At 51.0% G+C, this 20,645-nt stretch overlaps 1 protein-coding gene across 1 annotated transcript in view; it reads right to left on the reverse strand.

Annotated features, from left to right (window-relative positions):
• The window catches only part of BCL11B (BAF chromatin remodeling complex subunit BCL11B), a 96,514-nt gene that overhangs the window by 74,477 nt on the left and 1,392 nt on the right, over positions 1 to 20,645 (reverse strand). The window contains 1 exon segment of the mRNA XM_034643069.1: positions 7,187 to 7,555. Coding sequence (XP_034498960.1) covers positions 7,187 to 7,555 — 369 coding nt within the window.

Below are 20,645 nucleotides of genomic sequence, written 5' to 3' on the forward strand. Positions count from 1 at the left end.
CATGGGGCGGAGCCAGTGGATGGGAGCGTAGGATGAAATACGACCCCGGGCAACGCTGCCTCGCCACAGGAAAGAGCATGACTGCTGGAGTTCACAGCCCGGGCCCCAATCACCAGCTGTGTAACCCTGGGCAAGTGATTTAACGTCTCTGAGCTTCAGTTTCCTCTTTCGTAATGTGAGCTTCATATCAGAATCTACCTCATGGAGGTGTTAGGAGGGTTCAATCAATGAATAGCTGCAAAGCCTTTCACACACTGAATGGTACAGAGTTAGTCCTAATAAGTATGTGCTCAGTTAAAAACCCAAATATGAAAGCTCCATCTTTTTGTTTCCTCAGTGAAAAGATAAACCCAAGGGTGCAGGGGTGACCGGCAGGCTGCCCTATTTATATAGTTTACTGACACAGGGCTCCCTCCTAACAGACTCTACAGCCAGTGGTTACGCATTAGTCAGGCATGAAAATGAGCACGCACAAAAAAAGGCCGGCTGGCAAGTGCCTAATAAAAAATTTAAGCCGACTGCTAACTATTTACTGTCAAACTAAAAACCTAACATAATGATAACAGAGGCTCAGAGTTGGTAGGTCCCCCACCTGGGAGCCCCGTGCCCTTCCCTCACTCTCTTCCCTAACTTCCCGTCCTCCTTTCTGAACTGCTTCTGGAAGCATGGAACCACCTCTATGAATCACAGCTAACAGGGGCCCCAAACCTAAAGAAAACCTACTAAGGAAAAAATTTTTAAAAATTACCCTGTAGCTGACTAGTATTTTTTGTCTTTTTTTCAATTCAATAGAACTTTCCATTACAATGCAGTGTTACAGTCGCACTGGGTAGCTGCTGACACTGTACGACAGTTTGTACAGTGTACATCGTACCTTCAGTCTCTCCTCTCCCCGGGAGGCCAGCAGGGCAGGGACTGCTCACCCCCACTTATGGGTCAGGACACCGGGGCTCTGCCAGGGGAAACGGCTCTCCTCAAGTCACCGAACCGGGCAGCCTGGTGTGGCAAAAGGGGCACCTGACTCAAGATAATTGGGGTATGGACTCAACCCCACCAGAGTTACATACGCTCAGGTAAGAATGGAAGGAGATCCTTAGCAAGGAGATCCTTCCAGCTCAGGCTAGGAGGCCAGAATCCCCACATGGATTCCTCCAGAGGTTCTCTATTATTAATAATAGCTAACGATCCACAGGGACCTAATATAAGAATGCGTTGTCTAAGTCAAACCTTGTAACAAGCCTGAAAGATAAGAAAGATTATCTCCATTCTACAGGCAATGGGGACTTGGAAAGGTGAACGACTGGCTGAAGGTCATACAACAGGTCATTGGCAAACCCAAAATTCCAGCCCAGATCCATCCATCTGAATTCACGTCTTATTGCTTTCTAACCCACCACCCACCTCTCCAAAACCTTCACGAGAAAGCACTGGCAACTGTATGGGAAGGCTACCCACAGACTGCGGGTCAAGGCCTCTGGGGGCCTGAGGTCTCCAGGCCGTATCTGCAGGGTCATACCTAGGACGGCTTCAAAGATCACCTTGGCCCGGGTCTGGAGGTAGTGCCTGCCCCCACGGGCTGGGCCAGCCAGGCAGAGTTAGACTACCCCTCCCTAAAAGCCTCCATTCCCTGTGCCATCTGAGGAAGCCAGGCAGACCAGAGTCTGACTCCACCTTGCTGTGTGATCTTGGGCAAGTCCCTTAACCTCTCTGAGCCTTAGCTCAAAGTGGGGTTAGAAAATATCTATTTCAAAGTGGGGTTAGAGATATCTGTTTCAAGGTTGGTATCTATTTCAAGATGAGATAAACCAAGAAAAGCACCTAAGCACAATATGGGTTACCAGGTAGGCCCCCTCTTCCCCACCACCTGCCAGCCCTGCCCCAGCTCTGGGGTCAGCCCTACAACACCCAGCCCCAGGACCATGTCTCTCAGACAGGACACTCCACTATTCCTTGGTGCAGACAGAACTAATAATTAGCTGTCACGATTTAATAATACAAAAAAGATAATCCACGCTACAACACACATGGACTTAACCAATCTTAATTTGGAGGCAAAATAACAACTCTAAATATATCAAATGCAAGTTTTTAAAGACAACCTGCAAGTGGGGTTTATCTCCAGTTTCCAGCACAAGCAATTTATTTAGTTTCTTCCACTGGCCAAACTAATATTCTCTTTTTCACATTTATTTTATTTATTTTTTAAAGTCTGAAATGCACATTTGCTGAGCAGCATGTAAATCCTCCGGCTGATCAGAAGCCCTTTTCCCCAACATATTTTACCTAGGGATGGGTCACTGCGACCCCAAACCAAACCCCCTGTCTGTGCTCTGCCTATTACTTGGGCCGCCCCCACCCCCGCCTCCAGGCACACCCCAACGACTCTTCCTAGGTTCCAGAGGAAGACGTGCAGAGCGGGTGGGGCCATCGCAGCAGGGAACTGCCTGCCACTTCCAGCCCAGGGGGATCTGCCACCTCCTGTCACCCGCTGCCTGTCTCCCGCATTTCTCCAGAAATCTGACATTTGGGGCTTGGCGGGGGGAGGAGGACAAAAAGGCAAAAGGCAAACCTATGACTGACAGCTGATGGCTCACTCCTCCGGTTATAGCTTCATTTGGTTATGGAAGGGGTGATAACACGAGAAAACGAATTACCTGTGATCAAGAGCCTTCCCTCCAGTGGCTGTAAAATGGGGATTCTAAGGAGGAATCGGTGGAAATGGCTGAGAGAGACATCCAAGGTAAGTTCTCAAGACTCTGAGAAGCCAACACCTCGTGCTGCCAAGCGGGGTCCACACTCTCTTAAAAGCTTTTCAAGAAGCTTCCACATCTCAGCCATCTGGCTGCAGCCGGACCCTGGGCTAGATGGGTACTCTCTGGGTCTCATCGCTGTTCATTCTCACCATAGGACTGACAAGTGGGGACAGATGAGGAAACTGAGGCCCAGAAAAGTAGGCGGGCACTGGAATTGTACCCTGACCAACCGACACAAAAGCCCATGCTCCTTTGACTTCCCCAGGCTCCTCCCCAGAGGGACCCACCCTCAGACCGGCCACCATAGGACAGTAACAACATGACCAAAGATGGCTGGGGCAGGGGGGCCCTGACAGTTGTTCTGTCGTCGTTTCTGATGGTGGAGTTCTCTGAAGCCAATGGAAGTTTCTCCCCCCGTTCCTGGAAGAGCTATGCTAGCTGCGCTCCCAGCGGGAAATGATGAAGCTGGGGAAACAGCACCAGGAAGGGACGACGGTGCTCATATCTGTAGCAGGCAGCCCATGCGCCAGGCCGGCACGCATCATTTAAACGCCACAGTTACTGTTAGGTGCATTCCCCGTACGAGGACACTGCAGCTCAGGAGGTCGGGTCACATGGCCCAAGGCTGGCAGGTGGCACGGTAGGGCTCAGACGTGCGCTGGGTCCCTTCCCACGTGGCAGCACGCAGCCTCCCTGGCGCGGGCCTCGAACCCCAAACACCTCCAGCCCCCTTCTCCCCACCCCTCCTCAAGACACCCATCCCACATAATGGCTCAGAGACTGCTGTTCTTTGCAAACCCATCTCACCTCCCCCCCACACACACACTAAGCTTGGCTACTCCCATCTCCCCCAGCTCTGCCAGAAGTGGGAGAATGCAGTGGGAAGGGGGCTTAGCAAAGGTAAAAAATTCCTATACAGGCAGACCTGAGTCAGGCCTCCAGTCCAGAGCCCCCGCCTCGGCTCAGCTCCCCCTCTCTGTCCCCAGATGGGCCTCAGACACAGGCACCATGGCCCTGTTCTGCCCACAGCACAGGGCAAAAGCACAGGGCCCCGGGCCTCAACCGCACACATCAAGGGCAGGGCTCCTACTGCTCACACTTGGGCCACGTCTCCCGAGGGGAAAGGAGCAGCAGCCCAGATGGCTGTCCTCCCACCATGCTCCCTCTGGGGGGGTTCTGTCACCTCGAGGCCAGCGGGGAGAGCGGTAGGTGCTTGTTTATTAAATGAACAAACGAATGAATGAACGGAACGCCCTCCAGGATACAAAGCTCCAGAAAATTCCTCCTTCTACTCTCCTACTTCTCTATCATTAAAAAAATAATAATAAAGGAAAGAAAAAAATGATCAACTACTCCTTTTATGCCCATCTCCAGACTCCAGTGTCCCAAGGAAAGGGCCGATCCAGGGTCCAGCCCTGGTACAATGACGGACAGAATTCCAACTCTGATGTCACCCTGGGGACGCCTTAGAGGTGGAAGGGTCCCACATATTCCACAGGCCAGCCCTGCCCACCCATCTCTGCAGCCCCGCCTCTAGCAGCACCCGGCAGTGAGGAGGGCTGGGACCCGTCTGGGCAGCGCTCAGATTGTTGGTTCCCCGAAAGGCATGACCATCATGGTCACCACAGGCATCTCCCTTGGGACAGCCAAGCCAGAGGCCAAGTCCCAAGAGTTAACAGCCACCCGCTCCCCAGCAACCGGCCCTGGGGACAAAAGCGGGGCTCGGACAGGCTGGAGCATCCCTCCCCACCACGGCTGGGAAGCAGGAACAGGAGAGGCCTGGGCGAGGCCAGCGGTGCCAGGGGCCTGGGCAGCAGCTGTGCGGATTTCCGGAAGCCCGGGCGGAGAAGCGCCTGTGATTCCTAGTTCCCCTCTTAAAATATAAAGACTCAATTATCTTTGAGCAGCTTGCTTTACACATGAATTGACACATTTATTTTACAATAAATAACTGAAAGTTATCTGTATTTCCTTTACTGTTAATCTACACAGAGAAATAATAAACAGGGCTTGTCTACAAAAATGCAAGTACTGCAGTCCTCAGAATTCAATTAAGCTAAAATAATTAATGCTCCCACCATATTAAATTACTTTATACATTTGAGCCACTGAAGTTTTATTCTTTAATCTTTCCTTTTTATTAAATAAGAAAAAAAGAAAGAAAGAAAAGTTGGTGCCAAGGCAGGGAGGGAAGAAGGGGAAGGAGGGCTAGCAAGCAGGCAAAACGTGCCGCTAGAACGGGGTGGCCGTCTTCAGCTGACACAGCATGGAGACTGTTTTGTGCCTTTGATTAAAATAACATTTTAAATGCTTTGAACAAACATATCTCTTTAGACTTCTAAGGGATTATTTTACATATTTCTTCGAGAATGAAGAAATCCATTCGTCCTGTCGCTGAACAGAAAAGGCCAAGAATATCTTCCGTCGCACATAAAATACGGATACCGTAGGCTGCTGCAGTATTACAACCCAGGAAAAGGGACGCGGGGGGCGGGGGTGGTGAGGACAAAGCCGCCTTGCAGATTAACTTCGCCTTTTATGAAATCACATCTAGTCCCTTTCTTAAACAAACCTACCCACAACGATCGGCAGCCTCTCGCTGGGAAATACCTTCATCGTGAAATGAGGATTCGGATGGTTTTTGGTGAAAGCAGAATGCCTTTCCATGGAAATATAAGTAGGGCCCAGAGTCTCGTGGGCAAGGTCTGTGGTCACTGACGCCGGGTGTTTATTCTACTGGAGAAAAACTGTTCCTCCACTGTCAAAGAAAAGAAAGGCATGGGGACCCCAACAACACCAACGAAAGGGACCTGGCACTTTTCTGGACAGGAGGCCCCAGCCCTAACGAAGGCAGCATCACTCACATCAGCAGGGCACTCTGAGAAGCCGGGGTTTACATGACCATGGCCCTGAACATGCTGGACATTTTTCTCAAAGCCCTTGGCAACTTGAGAGCGTGAGAGACGGTGCCCTAGCTCGGCCACCAGAAGGCAAGGCCCACAGGCCAGTATGATTCGAGGGGGTCCCCCCAACACCTAGCATGTGCCAGCAGGAGTCTGCATCTCACCACAGTCTCTTCCCAACAGAGATCTCCTTAATCCCATTTGACAGATGGGAAAATTGAGGTCCAAGGTCTCAGAGTTGCCATGTGGCTTGCGGCATTACCCTGCCTTCCTTCTGGGTGATAGGGCCCTCTGCTCCATCTTACCCGTGGGAGCAGGTGCCTTGGGCTACACCAGGCTCACCCTCCAAGGAGGAGCACCCAGAGCCTCAGTCCCTCCAGCACCTCCACTAGCTTCCACACCCAAAACACAGCGGGCACCTACTTGCACAGTGCAGCACCAGAAGGGACCCCTGAGAGGAGAGTTCCACCAGCACGGCACTTACGGAGCCCCTGCTCCTTCGATCCTCCCCCAGGCCTGCCAGGATTTTCACTCCCTGTTGACAGATCAGGAAACTGAGGCCTGGCCCCATGAAGCAGCTGGCCCAGCAGGATGCGAACCCTCATCGACACGCACGCCGGTGCCATCTTGCTGCAGGAACACCGGCTGCCACGGCTCTCTTCCTTTGCCGGGCCTCCCAGAGGAGGCCTCCCACAGAGCACAGGCCCCCTGGAGGAGGCTCTGGCATGCCATGGCCACGGCCCAGTGGGACATGGCGCCGACTCCCTGTGGCCGGAGGACACAACCCCAACACCTGTTCTTCAGGTGGTAAAAGTCAGCTGTCCAGGTGGTCAGCTGAGTGGGCGTGCCAAAGGGCATGTCCAACCTCCTGAAAAGGGTGCAGTGTTCCAGCAAGTTCCCGCAAGCCCTTCCCTAGACCCGCCAGAAGGATCAGGCAATATCAGAAGGGGCCTCTGAGATCAGGGCACGTCTTTTTACAGATGGGAAACGGAGGTGAGAGAGCGGAAGAGCAGAAAATGAGTGCTCCCATTCCTAAGTGCCTACCAGGCCCTGCCCACAGGCCACGTCTCACTAGACCTCACCACAACCCTATGGAGATAGGTCTCGTTAGCTCCATTTCACAGATGGAAAAATTGACTTGTCCATGTTGTGAAGAACAGATTCCAACCCAAGACCGTCTGGCTGCACAGCCAGAGCCTACGCCAACTAACCAGCAAACTGAGGGCCACCTAGCCTTCCAAATTTCCGATCTGTACTCCCGGCCATCTATGGATTAGGCCCTACAACAGAGTCTCATTGCCAAAACCAAAGCAACCAACGGTCAGCTGTGCCTCTCTGAGCCCCAGGCCTGTCTCGTCCTGAGGGTCACCCAGATAGTGGCCCCTCGGAAAGGGCGAGCCCTGGCGGGTGGTCCTATCCCAGTAGCCCCCGGACCCTCCAGCACCAACACCCAGCACAACAAGGGGGCAGGCAGGCATGGGACCCGGGAGGTGACTTCAGCGGCGGCCTGGCCGGTGTAACATTCCATACCTGCAATGTTCTCCTGCTTGGGGCAGATGCCTTTCGTGGGCGAGAGCAGGTGGTCATCTTCATCGGGGGTGACCTGGATCCCGATCTCCACCGGCTCGGACACTTTCCTGAGCTCGGAGCGCGAGGAGGGCGGCGGGCTGCCCTTGTCCAGGCCTTTGTCATAGCAAGCACCCAGGCTGCCACCACACTGCTTCTTCTTGTGCTCTATAAAAACCAGGATGTCCCCCAGGGGGAAGTTCATCTGACACTGTCCACAGGTGAGCAGGTCAGGGTCGGGGCCACCCACCATCAGCCCCAGGCTGCTGGGCTCCTCTATCTCCAGACCCTCGTCTTCTTCGAGGATGGCGGCCTCCACATGGTCAGCCTCTGCTGGAGAGAGAGAGGAGAAGGGGGCAGAGAAGACAGAGATGGGCTTAGGCAATCACGGGCACCCACCGGCCATTCCAACCCTTCCCCACCGAGAGGGGGCCCCTCCGCTGCAAGATACTAGAGGTCACCGAGTCCCTGCATGACTCCAGAGGCCACAGATGGGGAAACTGAGGCTCCAGGAACGTCGCAGCCCGGAGAGGTGGTTGCTTAACTGATGCTACACTTACGGCTTTGTCGTTTATTTGCTGTTGATTCCCCCCCCAACACAGCATGTAAACACATCCACGTGCACCTAACACCCATCCTGCTTTCACGTGAGGCTCAGTGTCATGGGCCCCATACTTCAAGCTAGAGACGTGTCTCTCCCACTTTACATCACCTGAGAAGCACCTGGGGAGCTCTGAACCCCCCGTGCCCAGGCGGCACCCCAGACCAATTACAGCGAGATCCAAACATCAGATTGTCTTTTTGTTTTTAAGACTCCCCAGGTGATTCCAGTGGGCAGCCAAGGCTGAGAACCTCACGCCAGAGCCGGTTCACCCTGCTTGGGCTCGATCCACCGCCCCCTCCCTTCCACGGTTCATTCATGTCCTCCCCATTCATGGGAGCCCTGCTTGCATTCCTCTCCCTCAGACCTGGCTGCACACCAGACGAGAAAGCAGAGCCCCAGACGGGCGTCAGGCAGCCAGTCCTTAGGAGAGAAAGCAGCCCACATGCTCAGAAAGCAACAAGTGAGTGTCGGTTCGAAAAGAAATATGAAGAAAAAAAAAACAATGACAACAATGCAGGGGAAGGGACGCTGCAAGTCCGCTCGCTGAGAGAGCGGCTCTGCTACCAGACACCCCACTCCTGGTCAGACTGCCATCACTTTGTAGATTTCCCAGCACTCATCAGCTCCCCACTGTCCTTTTTGTTTGTTGGTTTTTATTTTCACTCCCAGAAAAAGAAAAGAAAAATAAGAAAAAAAAGAAAAAAAAACCTCTTCAGACTCCAAAAGCATTTCTTGGCAGACGACAAACCACACTTTCAATGGGCTGTATATTTTCATATTTCTCTAGCAGCCGATATACTTCCTTCTTTTTTTTTTTTTTTTGGAGGGGACATGGGACCCAAATATTTTGAAGCCAGTAAATGCCTCAAACAGCAGCAACCCCCAGGGGGAGAACAGGAGGACTCAGCAGCCAAAAGTGTCATAAACAAGGGGAGTGGACAGTGAGGTTGCACATCCCCTCGGGCTCTCGGCAAACGTGGGCTGGAATTTTTCAAGAGCAAACAACTTGGTGGTGGAGACGGCACAAGTGTCGGGGTCTTGGGAAAAGCCAAGGTGCAGCCAGAGGCCTGACATCAGAGGAGGCAGGTAAATGTTAAGTTGTACGATATTTAGTAAGATATAATGAAAACCACAGAGGAACGGAGAGAAGGGATGGAAGGGAGGGAAAACACATTCCGGGGCAGTGAAGTTACTGACGGGCCAGAGCCAAAGAACAGATAATTTAAGGAAAAAATTCTGTGGCATCTTCCATCCTACGTATAAATCCCTGTTCTGTATTTTCTGAACACAGCCTCTTCAGGGCCTGGGAGTCCATGTGTGATGCTGAATCTAGGACGGACAGTGTAGGACAGGCAACACACAGGAGCCACATGTGAACAGGTCGATGCATAGGTATGGCTGGGAAGGAAAGTTAGCATTTGAGATCCTGCCTGTGGTTAGAGAGCAGCAGGCAGAGTTCTCCATGAATTACATTTGGACATGCATGAGACCCATATCAGTACAAAAATACCCCGAAGATGAGGAAATCCTCAATCTGTTGTCTCTATACCTCTAACACACACACACACACACAAAACCTATAAGGTAAGAGAAACGGTTTTCACCAAGCCAGCCCTGGGAACCATTAATTACACTTTAAAAAAGAAATCGGGAGTTTACTTAAAAAGGAGTTAGAAGACAATGCTACATAATTAATTTACCAATTTATTTTATGAAAAGATGCTTTGGTATGGTTGAAACGTAATCACAACCCTCACGCCGAACAGTGGTTGTAGGGGGGACCGGATTCCTGTGAACGGTTTGTCAGAATGGAAAAGGTAATTATTCGGTGCTTCTTTTCCCTTTAATGATCTAACATTGAGCAATACTGTTTATATTGAAAAGCTTGCACCTTTAATTACCAATTACATATACATAATTTCAGAGCCAAAGGAGAGGGCTGTGAAAACAGTTCTTTAGAAATATAAGGATGTATTGTGCGCCATTTCTAGAGAGGGAACTCTAATAAATGGGAGGAGGATGTCAAAATATTGTTTTGTTAAAAAAAAAAAAAGGAGAGAGGCACAAAGGAAATGAGCTGAAAAGCAAAAAAGGACAAAATGAAACAGAGAACTCAGAAGGAGCAGGGGCAGCTCGGCAGTACCTGGTCTCGTCCGATCTAGCACTCGCCAGCAGGCCTGGCGCTCTGCTGCGTCACCAAAGCAGCCACACTTTCAGCGTGACCATCCTTTCTGAGGACGGAGAGGTGCTTCCTTCCGCTTAATAATTTAATCTTTCTTGTCCTTTTTTTGTTTTGCTTTTCATTAACTTTTTCAGCCCTGCCTGTCCGCTCTCCCGGGAGGAGTTCTAGGAAGCACGCATACCTTCTCCCTGCTAGGAGGCTTTAAGCTACCTAATTTCAATTCGTCCTTCTCATTTCTCATTCAAAAGAAACAGAGACTACTTTAAAAAAAAAAAAAAGCAAAGGTCACGTAAACCTGTTCGTAGGCATTCTTGCCTCTCTGCCTTCCATCTTTTGCTGAGGACTTGGTACCAGCACTTTTTTTTTTCCTTTTTCTCCTTTTTATTTATTTATTTATTTTTTGTAACATCTGGAATTCTTTCTTTTATTTGGCTCTCTCTGCCTTTTCACTTTCCTCCTGCAGCGGGCCCTGTGAGTCCCTGTCACTGAGTCTGAAAGTACTCGAAACTGTTCGCTGTGCTGCAGTTGTGATTCCTGCCTCAGGCCCCCTGGCAGCCAAGGCCCCCTGGCAGCCAAGCCCCCCTGGGCGGCCAGGCCCTGCCCCGTCCCACAGACAGCTCTGAACCCCACCTCCTGGACCCAGGACCCAGGACCCAGCTTGCTGCCTCCAAGGGAGTCCAGGGGCAAAAGAAACAAACAAATCTTCCCTCCCACTGTCAGTGTTGAAAGTAAAACACAAGATGACAGCGGGTGTTCACCCTACTTCAAGAATGGGGTTTCCTCTCTCCCCCCTCGGGGGGCGTGGGGCTCTGGGCTTCATCTGCTGAGTGAGATACTTCCCAGGAAGGTGGCAACGTCACCCCCAAAGTTCAGGCAGCAGAGGCAGCATGAACCCCTCAACTGTCAAGTTTTGGGTCACAGCGGGTAGACCCAGACAGCTTGCTGAGCCCAGAGGCTGGTGCTCACAGCCTTCGGAGACACCCCCAAAGACAGGCTGTGGTTTCATTTCCGCTCGCAGGCGGATACTGAGCTGGGCGTGTGGGGTGCGTGTGTGTGTGCGCGCGTGCATGTGTGCGTGTGCACGGCCCTTCTTAGAACTCTATCGATAATGGAAGAAATAAAAGGAGAAAGAGCCACTTGGCCCAGCTCGGAGAAGGGCGAAGTGGGCTGTGTCTGGCCCTCCCAGTACCCTCTTTTTCTTGTCCTGTGGGCACCCGGGGCCTCATGGCCCCACACAGCTCGGAGAACCAGGCCCAGCTTGGGAGAGCCAGAGCGGCCCAAACTGCCACCCAGAGATAAGAGAGCACCAGGAAGGAGAAAAGACACATAACAAAAACAGCTTTTTGAATTCCCAGGCCCAACAAACCAGCCCCTCAGGCTGTCTTGTCCAGCAAACTCAGGCCTTAAATAAAGAAGGCAAAGATGAGGTCTTTCCTCTGAGATGATTTCTGCTTTCGTGAAAGGCTCCCCAAGTGTCAGGCGGCTCTGGAAAATATTGCGGCTCTCGCTATTATGAGCCGAATAAAGTACAGGGATTGCTAAAATGTTTGACTCATTAAGAGGAAAAATGAATGGATGCAGCAGGCGACTTGTTCAAATGTACGATATCATGTTGGGGTGGGTTCTGAAATATGAAATCCCAAAGCTCACGGACAAATATATATTCACATACACACACACACACACACACACACACACACACAGTTAATTTTCTTTTACAACAAAACCACATTTTATTTACAAGGCTACGCCTCCTCCCAGCTGATAAACGCATTTAGAAGCAATGAAATCAGGGTTCACAAATAATAACGGATATTTGTCGTTAAGTAGATGGGGAAGCACTTGATCCTAAGACAAACTCCCCCATGCCTGAGCTCGACCAGGAAGGAATTTGGGGCAGAAGACAGAAATGGAAAGACATCATTAACACCGACCCAGCCAAGCAGCCAACAGGCCCCCGGCAGCTGCAAAGGCTTAGCATGGCCTTACCTGGCCAGTGATTTCCCCCACACTCGGGGCTCCAAGGGCCCCACCCGCCCTGGTCCATCTGTAACAACTGCCCCTGCACCTGCCCTTCGGGGAATTCCAGCCAAGGGGCCGACCGCCTGCTGTCCCCAGAGCACAGTGTGTGTGCCCTGCTGCACACACAGCACCGGGCCCATGTCCCCCTTACCCTGCACTGATTCAAATCCAAATCTCTAACGGCTAAGCCACAGTCCAGGAGAAACATAGGAAGAATTATTGTTTCAGTGATGCGGGCGTGGGGAGAAGGATGTGGGGGGAGGGGAGCCAGGCTCTAAAAATCGTGTGCCACCAACGTCACAGCCGCCATCATGATGTGTACGCATGTTTACAAGAAACGCTCAGCATCCCTCCACCAGAGCTCTGCATCCGACTGGAGACTTTACACCTGCTTCCTACGAAGACGGAGCCTTTCCCAGCAAGCCCATGCTCACCAATAATCTGCGAAGGGATCTTTTCATTCTCCTCCCCGCGAACATTCCGGGAGGGGCTGAGACTCCAGGCGACACTGAACCACCATCAACACGCACACTCGACGGAGCACAACACTTTCTGAGCTGCCATCAATTTTTAATTTATTGGATCCAAGAGAAAATAACAACCATGGGGAGGGGAGGAGGCAGATGGGTGGATGGGAGAGAGAAGGAATCAATTCTTGGTGGAGAAAATAATCTATGACTAGATGACGCTTAAAGGCACGACAAGAGGTTTTATGAAGTTCTCCGAACATCGGGAATAATGAAGTGCCCGGCAGAGGCGGCAGAGATAAGAGCAGCCCAGCAGCCCAGCCAGGCATGCCTTAGGAGGAATGTCCTCAGAGGGCCAGGAGGGGTTAGAACACATCTGAGGGTGGGAGCCACTGTCCGGGACCCAGCCGCGTTTGGCCACCAAACTCCTGCAGCCAGCAAGGCCTAGGGCCGCCACTGGCCCTGGGAGGACACAGCCTGGCCAGTGGAAGCAGGCCCTGTCGTACAGATGAATTCCCTCCCCGGACCACCTGCCCTCTCAGGAGGACGGCTGAGCAGTGCAGCAGGGCCAGGTGTCTCAGAGCTGCTGGCCCCGGCCCCACAACTCCTTGACACCCTCCAAAGGCCTCCTCCCTACCACCCTCAGATCGGCTGGAAGGAAGGGTGCACGCCAGGGCCACCCCCCCCCAAGAGGCCCTGTCTGCTCCATGCCAACCACCACATGAGCCTCAAATGAAATTGTCGAGATTTCTGGCCCCTGGATGGAAGGCAGGGAGAAGGCTGTGGGTGCAGGACCTTGTCGGCCACCGATGGAAATGACCCGGGGTCTGGCTGAGGGGGCCTGCCGGGGAAGGCCTGAGCCTGGCCAGCATTCCAGGAAGGCGGGCATTCCTGATCCCCGGGAGGTGGTGTGGGGTACAGGAAGAACCTCAATCACGTAGCCCAGTGGCAGACACTGGAGGGGAAAGTCTGACAGTGGGAGAAAGACCCCGCATATATACACGTTGCCCTACACACCCCATCCTGGTTTCAGAACACTTTGGCATATTAAAAACAGCTCCTTGAAAAATACTGACTCAAGCTATGGACTGTCCAACCTTCCCTTCCCCACACTGCATCAAGTCCAAAAACCGAGCTCAGGGGGCCTGATCTCACACATTCGAGAGCAGAAAAAAAGGCCAAATGAATAAGGAAAACAGCGTTCAGGTGCATTCACAGATCCTGTCCCTTCCTAAGAGGTTACTAATAAAAAACCAAGTCCACAAAACCAAAGAATGGAGTGACCTACGTTTTGATAGATAAAATAGTTCCTTTAAAAGGAAAAAAAAGATTTACCAACGTAGACATCCTTCCAAGCACATTCAGAAGAGTCCACAAAGCTGCAAATGCCTTAAATCTTCCGAGCCACAACAGGGCTCATAATGACGGGATCTAAAAGCACTCTTTGAGGCCAAATGAAGAGATTTGTTTTATTTAATGCTGTGCTTTTTTCAAAGGTGCTAAGCGGAAGAAAAAAAGGACCCTCTATACAGGACACCGGACTGCAAGCCTTTTGCTGGAGGACATCCTCTGAGGCTGACAACGAAACAGCAAGGACACAAGCCATTTCAGTATCTCACGTCCAAGGGAGAAATTTAAACGTGACCCCATAAAAAAAAAAAAGAAAGAAAGAAAGAAAGAAAGAAAGAAAGAAGGGAAGAAAGAAAAGAAAAGAAAAGAAAATCCTAGCAGCACATCCATTTCTGAAGCACACGTTAATCACAGTAACATTGGCATTCAACTTTCTTGAGTCCTTTCTGCAGGTCGTGTTAGGAGAGAACTCATCAGGACATCCGCGGATGGATTTCTATTTCAGCGGAAGGGGGGTCGTAAAAAAAGTTGTGTACAACAGAGGCTTTTTTTTTGTTTTTTGTTTTTTGTTTTACTTTGAAGTTACTTAATTTTGTGTGGTCTGGGATTTCATTATAGTTAAAATAGCTCAGGCTGGCTAATTCAACACGAAGCAGATTATCAGCTCTCTTGGAAAAAGAAATAAAGAATGAATTTCTTGAATTTCAGCAAATACACAAAAGACTTGCATATGTCAAAATGCCGGACGAAAAGTCCTGGTGAATGTAGCACCATTAATCAAACCTCAATCTGGTGTCACTCTTGCCAGTAAAAACGATGCTGTTCCCCTCTCCCCGCCCCCCCCCCCACTGGCTCGTGCAGAAGATGTGAGAAGTGTGAAGAAGCCTGTCCCTCTGCTTTCAAGGGTCTCCAAATAGCCTGCTATTGGCACGTTGTATCCACACCTTGGGGGGACTACTGCTCAAGAGGGGCAGTCAACAAACGGCTTTTCTTGGGGAGGGGTAGAGAAACAGGGTCCAGAACGTGAGCAGCTCTCACGGGCATCTGGCTCCCTGGGAAAGAAGAAAGATATGTGGGAGTAGGGAGAGGGCTGGGGGTGGAGGGGGCAGAACACCGAGGACCCCAGTCCCGGTCATGGGAGTAAATAAAGCAGTGACAAAGCCATACTCAGAGCAGCTCGATGACAGACATTCATGCCCGCTTCTCTTCTGCGCCCTCTCCCCGTTAAAAAATCTGTCCCTGTGCCTACAGCCATCACCACCTTCGGAGAGGGCTGCTCCCCGGCATCAGTCACTTGACCGGGTGGTGCTGGGTGCTGTCCCCAGAGAGCGTTGATTTTTCCTTGTCCTCCCACATGTGACCCCAGCATTACGCCTGGAGTCCCAGGTCCTTGAAGAGCTTCAGCTAAAGGTCGGCCCTAAGAGCCAGCAGCCAGAAGGGCCTTCCTCAAGCCACAGGAGAGGCAGGAGGCAGCCTCCAGAGGTCAAGAATCCCATCTCTACCCTCCCCACATGTACTGTTTTTGTCAAGCATCGCCATAGCTGCGGTCTGTGTTTAGTTACAGCTGGTGAGACTCTCCCAAGTTCCAAGGCAGAGGATTGGGGATTTCTAAAGTGCATTTTTTTTTTAACGGTTTTCTACAGGCCAAAGGCCACTGCCCAGCCCAAGGCTGCGAGGTGACTGTGCCACTTCATCTCCTGAGTTGTCAAATGAGCTTGCTGCCGCGATATGCTTACAACTGGCTCGATTCAAACATTAAATGAAGTAGAGAAATCATCAGATAAATTGCTGGCCCTCGGTACTGGAGAGCGAAGGCTCTTTCTCAGCTGATGACAGCACTAGGCTTTTGTCTGACCTAATTTATTTCTCTTTCAGGTTAGAATAAAGCACTCTTTCCTGTCGCAGGGCAACCTCTTCTGCCCATATATTGAACTCAAGCATAAGACTCGAGGTTAACTGTGCTGTCGGCAGGTTTCTTGAACTTGGAGAAGACATTATAGATCCAGAAATCCCGTGATCAAAAGCACACATATTCCCCAGCACTAAATTACACGTTTAGGACAGAAAGAGTCTCATTAAAAGCCATCCATTAAGGGCACTGTTTGGGGTGAAAGGTATTAGCAACGCTGGGTCTAGCAAGCCTATACTCCTTCCAAACAAAGTTTTACACGTTATTTGAGTTGGCATTTGATATCTTTGGGGAATGGTGCTATTTCCCTTAGTACAGTGGGAACATTACCTAATAAATGGAATTGAGAATCCAAGTGCTATAAAACCTGACCTAAAAGGATTTCCATTCATCAAGCTGTTTTAGGAGCATGACTCCCAAAAGCAGCGATTCTTGACCATTCCCTGGGTCTGTGACATGCAACACAGAAATGGACAAAATGATGTATGCTCTTCCCAGACCCCCTCATTCCATCATGAATGCCTTAACAGCCTAATGGGATTTTCAGAAAGTCAAGACCACAGACTCATAGGGGAAAACACACCCATTCAAAACTAACCATTTTAATTGTTTAAAAAACAGGAAAAGAAGCGAAAAAAAAAAAAAGAAAGAAAAATGCCCCCATCTGCCTAGTGAGGGCTTGTAAATCAATGCCAATAGCTTGAAAATAGATTTCTCAAACTTATATTCTCATTTTGTCCTGCTCGAATCTCTGCAGGAAAATCAATATTACAACTTCACACTTAAGACATTTTGCAGCAAGGCAAACTGCCTGGGCGGCTGATGGAAGCCCGTTCCTGGCCCATTGTAGCGAAGGCGCCAAGCCATGACACGGGCACCGAGCTCCCCCTAGCTGCCAAGTGGCACCAGGCGCGGCTCGGCGTTTCAGGCTTGCCATCAACCAAAAGCCAATTCAACTGAAAGTTTATTTTGGAAAGTATTTTATCACAACAAGCAACAGAGAATGCAAAGCGATCAAGGAAGGAGATGAAAAGGAAAAAGGGAAGGCCTGGTGCAAGACGTGTTCTAAGCTAAAAGACAGTGCCAAGAGCTCGAGACTGATAAGGCGCTAGAAACTGGTGCTCTCCACAGTCGGAAGCTGATATCTGTAAACGAACTGTTCCGCGTGCTTCCATCTCACCTGAGACATACCGCTAATTACTGTCAGATGCACCCAAAGCTGGCCTTTCTCTTCGGTCAGTGAGACCTGTGGAGTCCTCCACCGTGGTCAGCAAAGCGCCACCCCCAGCCATCTGACCTCAGCCTTCCTCCACGTTCCTAAGGCCGGCTTCCCCAAAGCGAATGCATTCACTCTAGCACTTGAGAAATGACACGTTTTCTCTTACGAAATATTCTGAAGTCCACACAAAAATCGCCAAGGCCAAAGCACAGGGAGATAGCAAGCTCCCACCCTCAAAGAAATATGCATATGTACATAATATTCAGGGAGGGAAAGAATACCCTTTAAAAAATATTAAAGGTTGTTAAAATACGCTCACGGCTGTTTTCTCTCAGGTGTGAATTACAAATGAATAAAATCAGCTTGGCATAACACCTTTGATGAACACATTTTTATTCTCCCATGGAATCAGAGCAGCTGACTTATATCACACTTCTAATGATATGGGGTTCCCTTCTGTGCAGAAGGGAGACAAACTTCACTCCCCCCCCAACAACCACCTCCCCCCCCCTGGCAAAAAAGAGGGGCCCATGTCTTATGAAATTTATCAGAGGCCCAATCTTGAAAGATTGTGGACAACTGGAGATGCACTATACCCCGGAGAGTTAAGGCCATTGTGAACCCAGCCTCCTCCAAAACACAGAGCTAGAGCAAAACCCAATTTAAAAGGCAACCGTGAAATTAACACAGTTAGCCTAACTTCCGTGTCAAACCTTGGGTCTCTAGTTGTTTTGCAAAATTGTGAATCCAAACAGAAAATTACTGATCTTCCAAGGAAACCTGTTGGTGGGTTGTTGGAAAAAATAACCTTCACTAGGGTTGTATAATTTACCAGGGACATCTTATTTTCTTCGGAAAGCCTCAGAACTTCTTCGTGGACTGGACTTCATTTCAATTTCCCCTACTCTCCTTGTCTGGCACTGCGAGCTCACAGCCCTTTCCTCTGCCTGGTCAGCCACTGCCCCTCTTCCTCCCTCCTCAGTATTGTCACTGTTGTTTTGTGTTTGTTTTTATTAGTAGCTGTGTCTGTCGTCCTCCGGTTCTAAAAGCCATATCCATCTGGGTCAAACATTTTGAAACAAACCAGAAGCCCAGGTTTTCATCCCCAGCTGTCTCCCACCCTGTCTTATACTTCACTTCTCTTCTCTCCGGCCCTGTCTGTACAGTAAACAAGGCTCACTACAGAGCTCTTCTGCAATGCCCCCCACCCTAAGATTATTTGCTGTTTGATGCTCTTCATGTCTCCCAGACCAGCAGTCACCCTAAGTTACACTGTCTCTAAGAACCAGGGGCTGCCACCCCACCGAAGCTGTATCACATTCTGGGTAGTTTCTTTCACATTTAAAATCTAAAATGTGAACCCCGGGGTCAGGGCTGTGACACCACTCGTTTTGCTGGCCAGGGCTCCAGAGCACCCTAAACCCACGACTCCTGCATCACTCTGGAGAGGCACTTCCCCAGGCCATGCAGCCTCAACTGCATCCAATTCTTGCCATTCCCCGCCTGCTCTCCTACCTCCCTGGTGACACAGGACAGAGAAGCCAGCTGCTTTTCGATAATAAATAGCCTTGTCTGAAAACTGGTTGGACCACTCTCCCTGCCTGACCCCCAGCGCATGCCCTGGGCTCCATGTGCCCCTGAAAGGCAGGCGAGATATCCTCTGCCCCTGCCTCCTCCTCCTCCTCCTCACCTCTTCTCCTTTGCCTCTCTTCTCCCTCCCTCCCTGCTTCAGCGGCAGTGGCTTTTCCCCAGCACCATTCCGAGCAAGGCTGAGAAAGAGGGGCGACAAATGAAGGATGGAAGGATGTTGCGCCAGGGATGCCTTGTCCCCCACGACCAGCTGCCACCAGTCCTTCTGGCCAGGGCTTTCTCCTGATGTCCCAGAAATGCCAGAGGGGGAGAGAGCAAAAGCAAAGCAAACCTACCTGCTTCTTCCCCCCAAACACACAACTGCAAACACTCCTGGCTCCTTTCGCTGCTTCCAGCTTGGCAATGCAGCCCAGACAGCTCCCCCCTTCCCCAACCCCCCCAACTTCCCCCTCCTCAAAAACAACCCTGGCAATTATACAGAGGCTATGAGGGGCAAATTGCCTCCTAGAGAAGTTAACCTCTGCAAATATAGACATTGTAACAAACCAGGACACCACCTAAAAGGGTTGGGGGTGTGGAGGGATAAGCCATGGCTTTGGTTTGGTAAAGGACAAAATGTCAACTGGCCCAAAGGACCTTGATCAAACCAGGCTCAAATCTGGTTGTAAAACATTTTGTTTAAAATGCAACCAGTGAGTCTTCTTTGATGTTACAATGGTGAAAAATAAAAGAGAAGTTCTCCTTCCTCCCTCCAAAAACGCATCCCTCTCCCAAGGCGAATCCCACTTTAAAATCTATTCCCTTCCCCAAAAAACAATAATAAATCCACAAATTCTTACTAATGTATCTCCCGTAACAAAGGAGAGGTGGCAGCAGCAAATGCTCCGAGCAGATGGCTCCTATGCTGGGTGTTCAGGGGAGGGGAGAGCCCCTTTATATATTTATTTATTTATTTAAATTTTTTAAAATATAACATAAATATTCGGCTCTCGGCCGCCCCGCAGCCAGTCCTCGGCTGCGGCTGGGCACGCAGCCCTCTCCAGCTCCGCGCGGGCTGCCTGGCCCCAGCCCGACGAGGTGCTCGGGGGATTGCAGGAACACAACCGGCCCACGGTCTCGATGGCACCCAGAGGATGTTTTATTTCTATTGCAATTAAAAAAATAAAAAAATAAAAAAGCAACGGCGACCTAGGCACCGCCAGAGAAAGGACCACGGGGAGATGTTCGCGCGCCGCGAAGCAACCGCCCCGCGGGCTGCGCCGGGCAGGGAGCGCGGCGAGCCGACCTTCCCGTGCAACTGTGCGGGTACTCGGGGCGAGCTCCCCTGCAAACACCGTACCTGGCCCGCTCGCGTTCGCTTTTTCCCTTTTCTAAATAAACCCAACTGGGGCACTGGAAGCTGCTGAGTCCCCGCCCCGCTGCCTGACTTTGCCTGCCCGGCCACTTGCTTGAAATCCACACGATTTCAGCCGGTGGATTTCCACTCCGACCTGCCTTGTTTATTTAGAGAAGGAAGATGAAAGATACTGAGATAGAAAGATGGGTAAGAGACTGATAGGTCTCTCTCCTTTCCTTTCCTTTTTTTTTTTCTTCTTTTAATTTTTCCCCCTATTTTACAAGCACATCCCTGTCTTCCTAATCCTGGATGACAACCCTTCTTTTTCCCCGTGGCGGGGCTTTTTCACCAGCCCCCAATCCCCCCACCTTTTTTTTTTTTTTTTGGAGTGGGGGATAGAACACAAGATCGTCCCAGGAGACAGACGGAGGTGGGGAAATGGGGAGGGGGGGCATGAGCCCAGCAAACAGCCGCGCAGCTGGATTCTTTTGCAAATAGCAAGAGGAGGGGGGAGAAATGCGGCGGCGGAATCCTAGGACCGGCGTGGCCGGCGCTCTGCCCGGCCGGGTGCAGCGACCGGGGACTCGGAGCCGGCGGCCGCCCCTCGCCCCGCGTCTCCCCTAGGCCGGAGCGCACCCCGCTCTCCTCCGCCCGCGCCGTCAGCGCGGACCCACGCGCTCGCCAACTTTTCCCTACTTCCCAGCTCCCCCCTCCCCCTCCGCTCCCCCAGCCCCCTCCCCCTCT

This window comes from Ailuropoda melanoleuca, chromosome 14 (assembly GCF_002007445.2).
Source record: "Ailuropoda melanoleuca isolate Jingjing chromosome 14, ASM200744v2, whole genome shotgun sequence".
Lineage (NCBI taxonomy): Eukaryota > Metazoa > Chordata > Mammalia > Carnivora > Ursidae > Ailuropoda > Ailuropoda melanoleuca.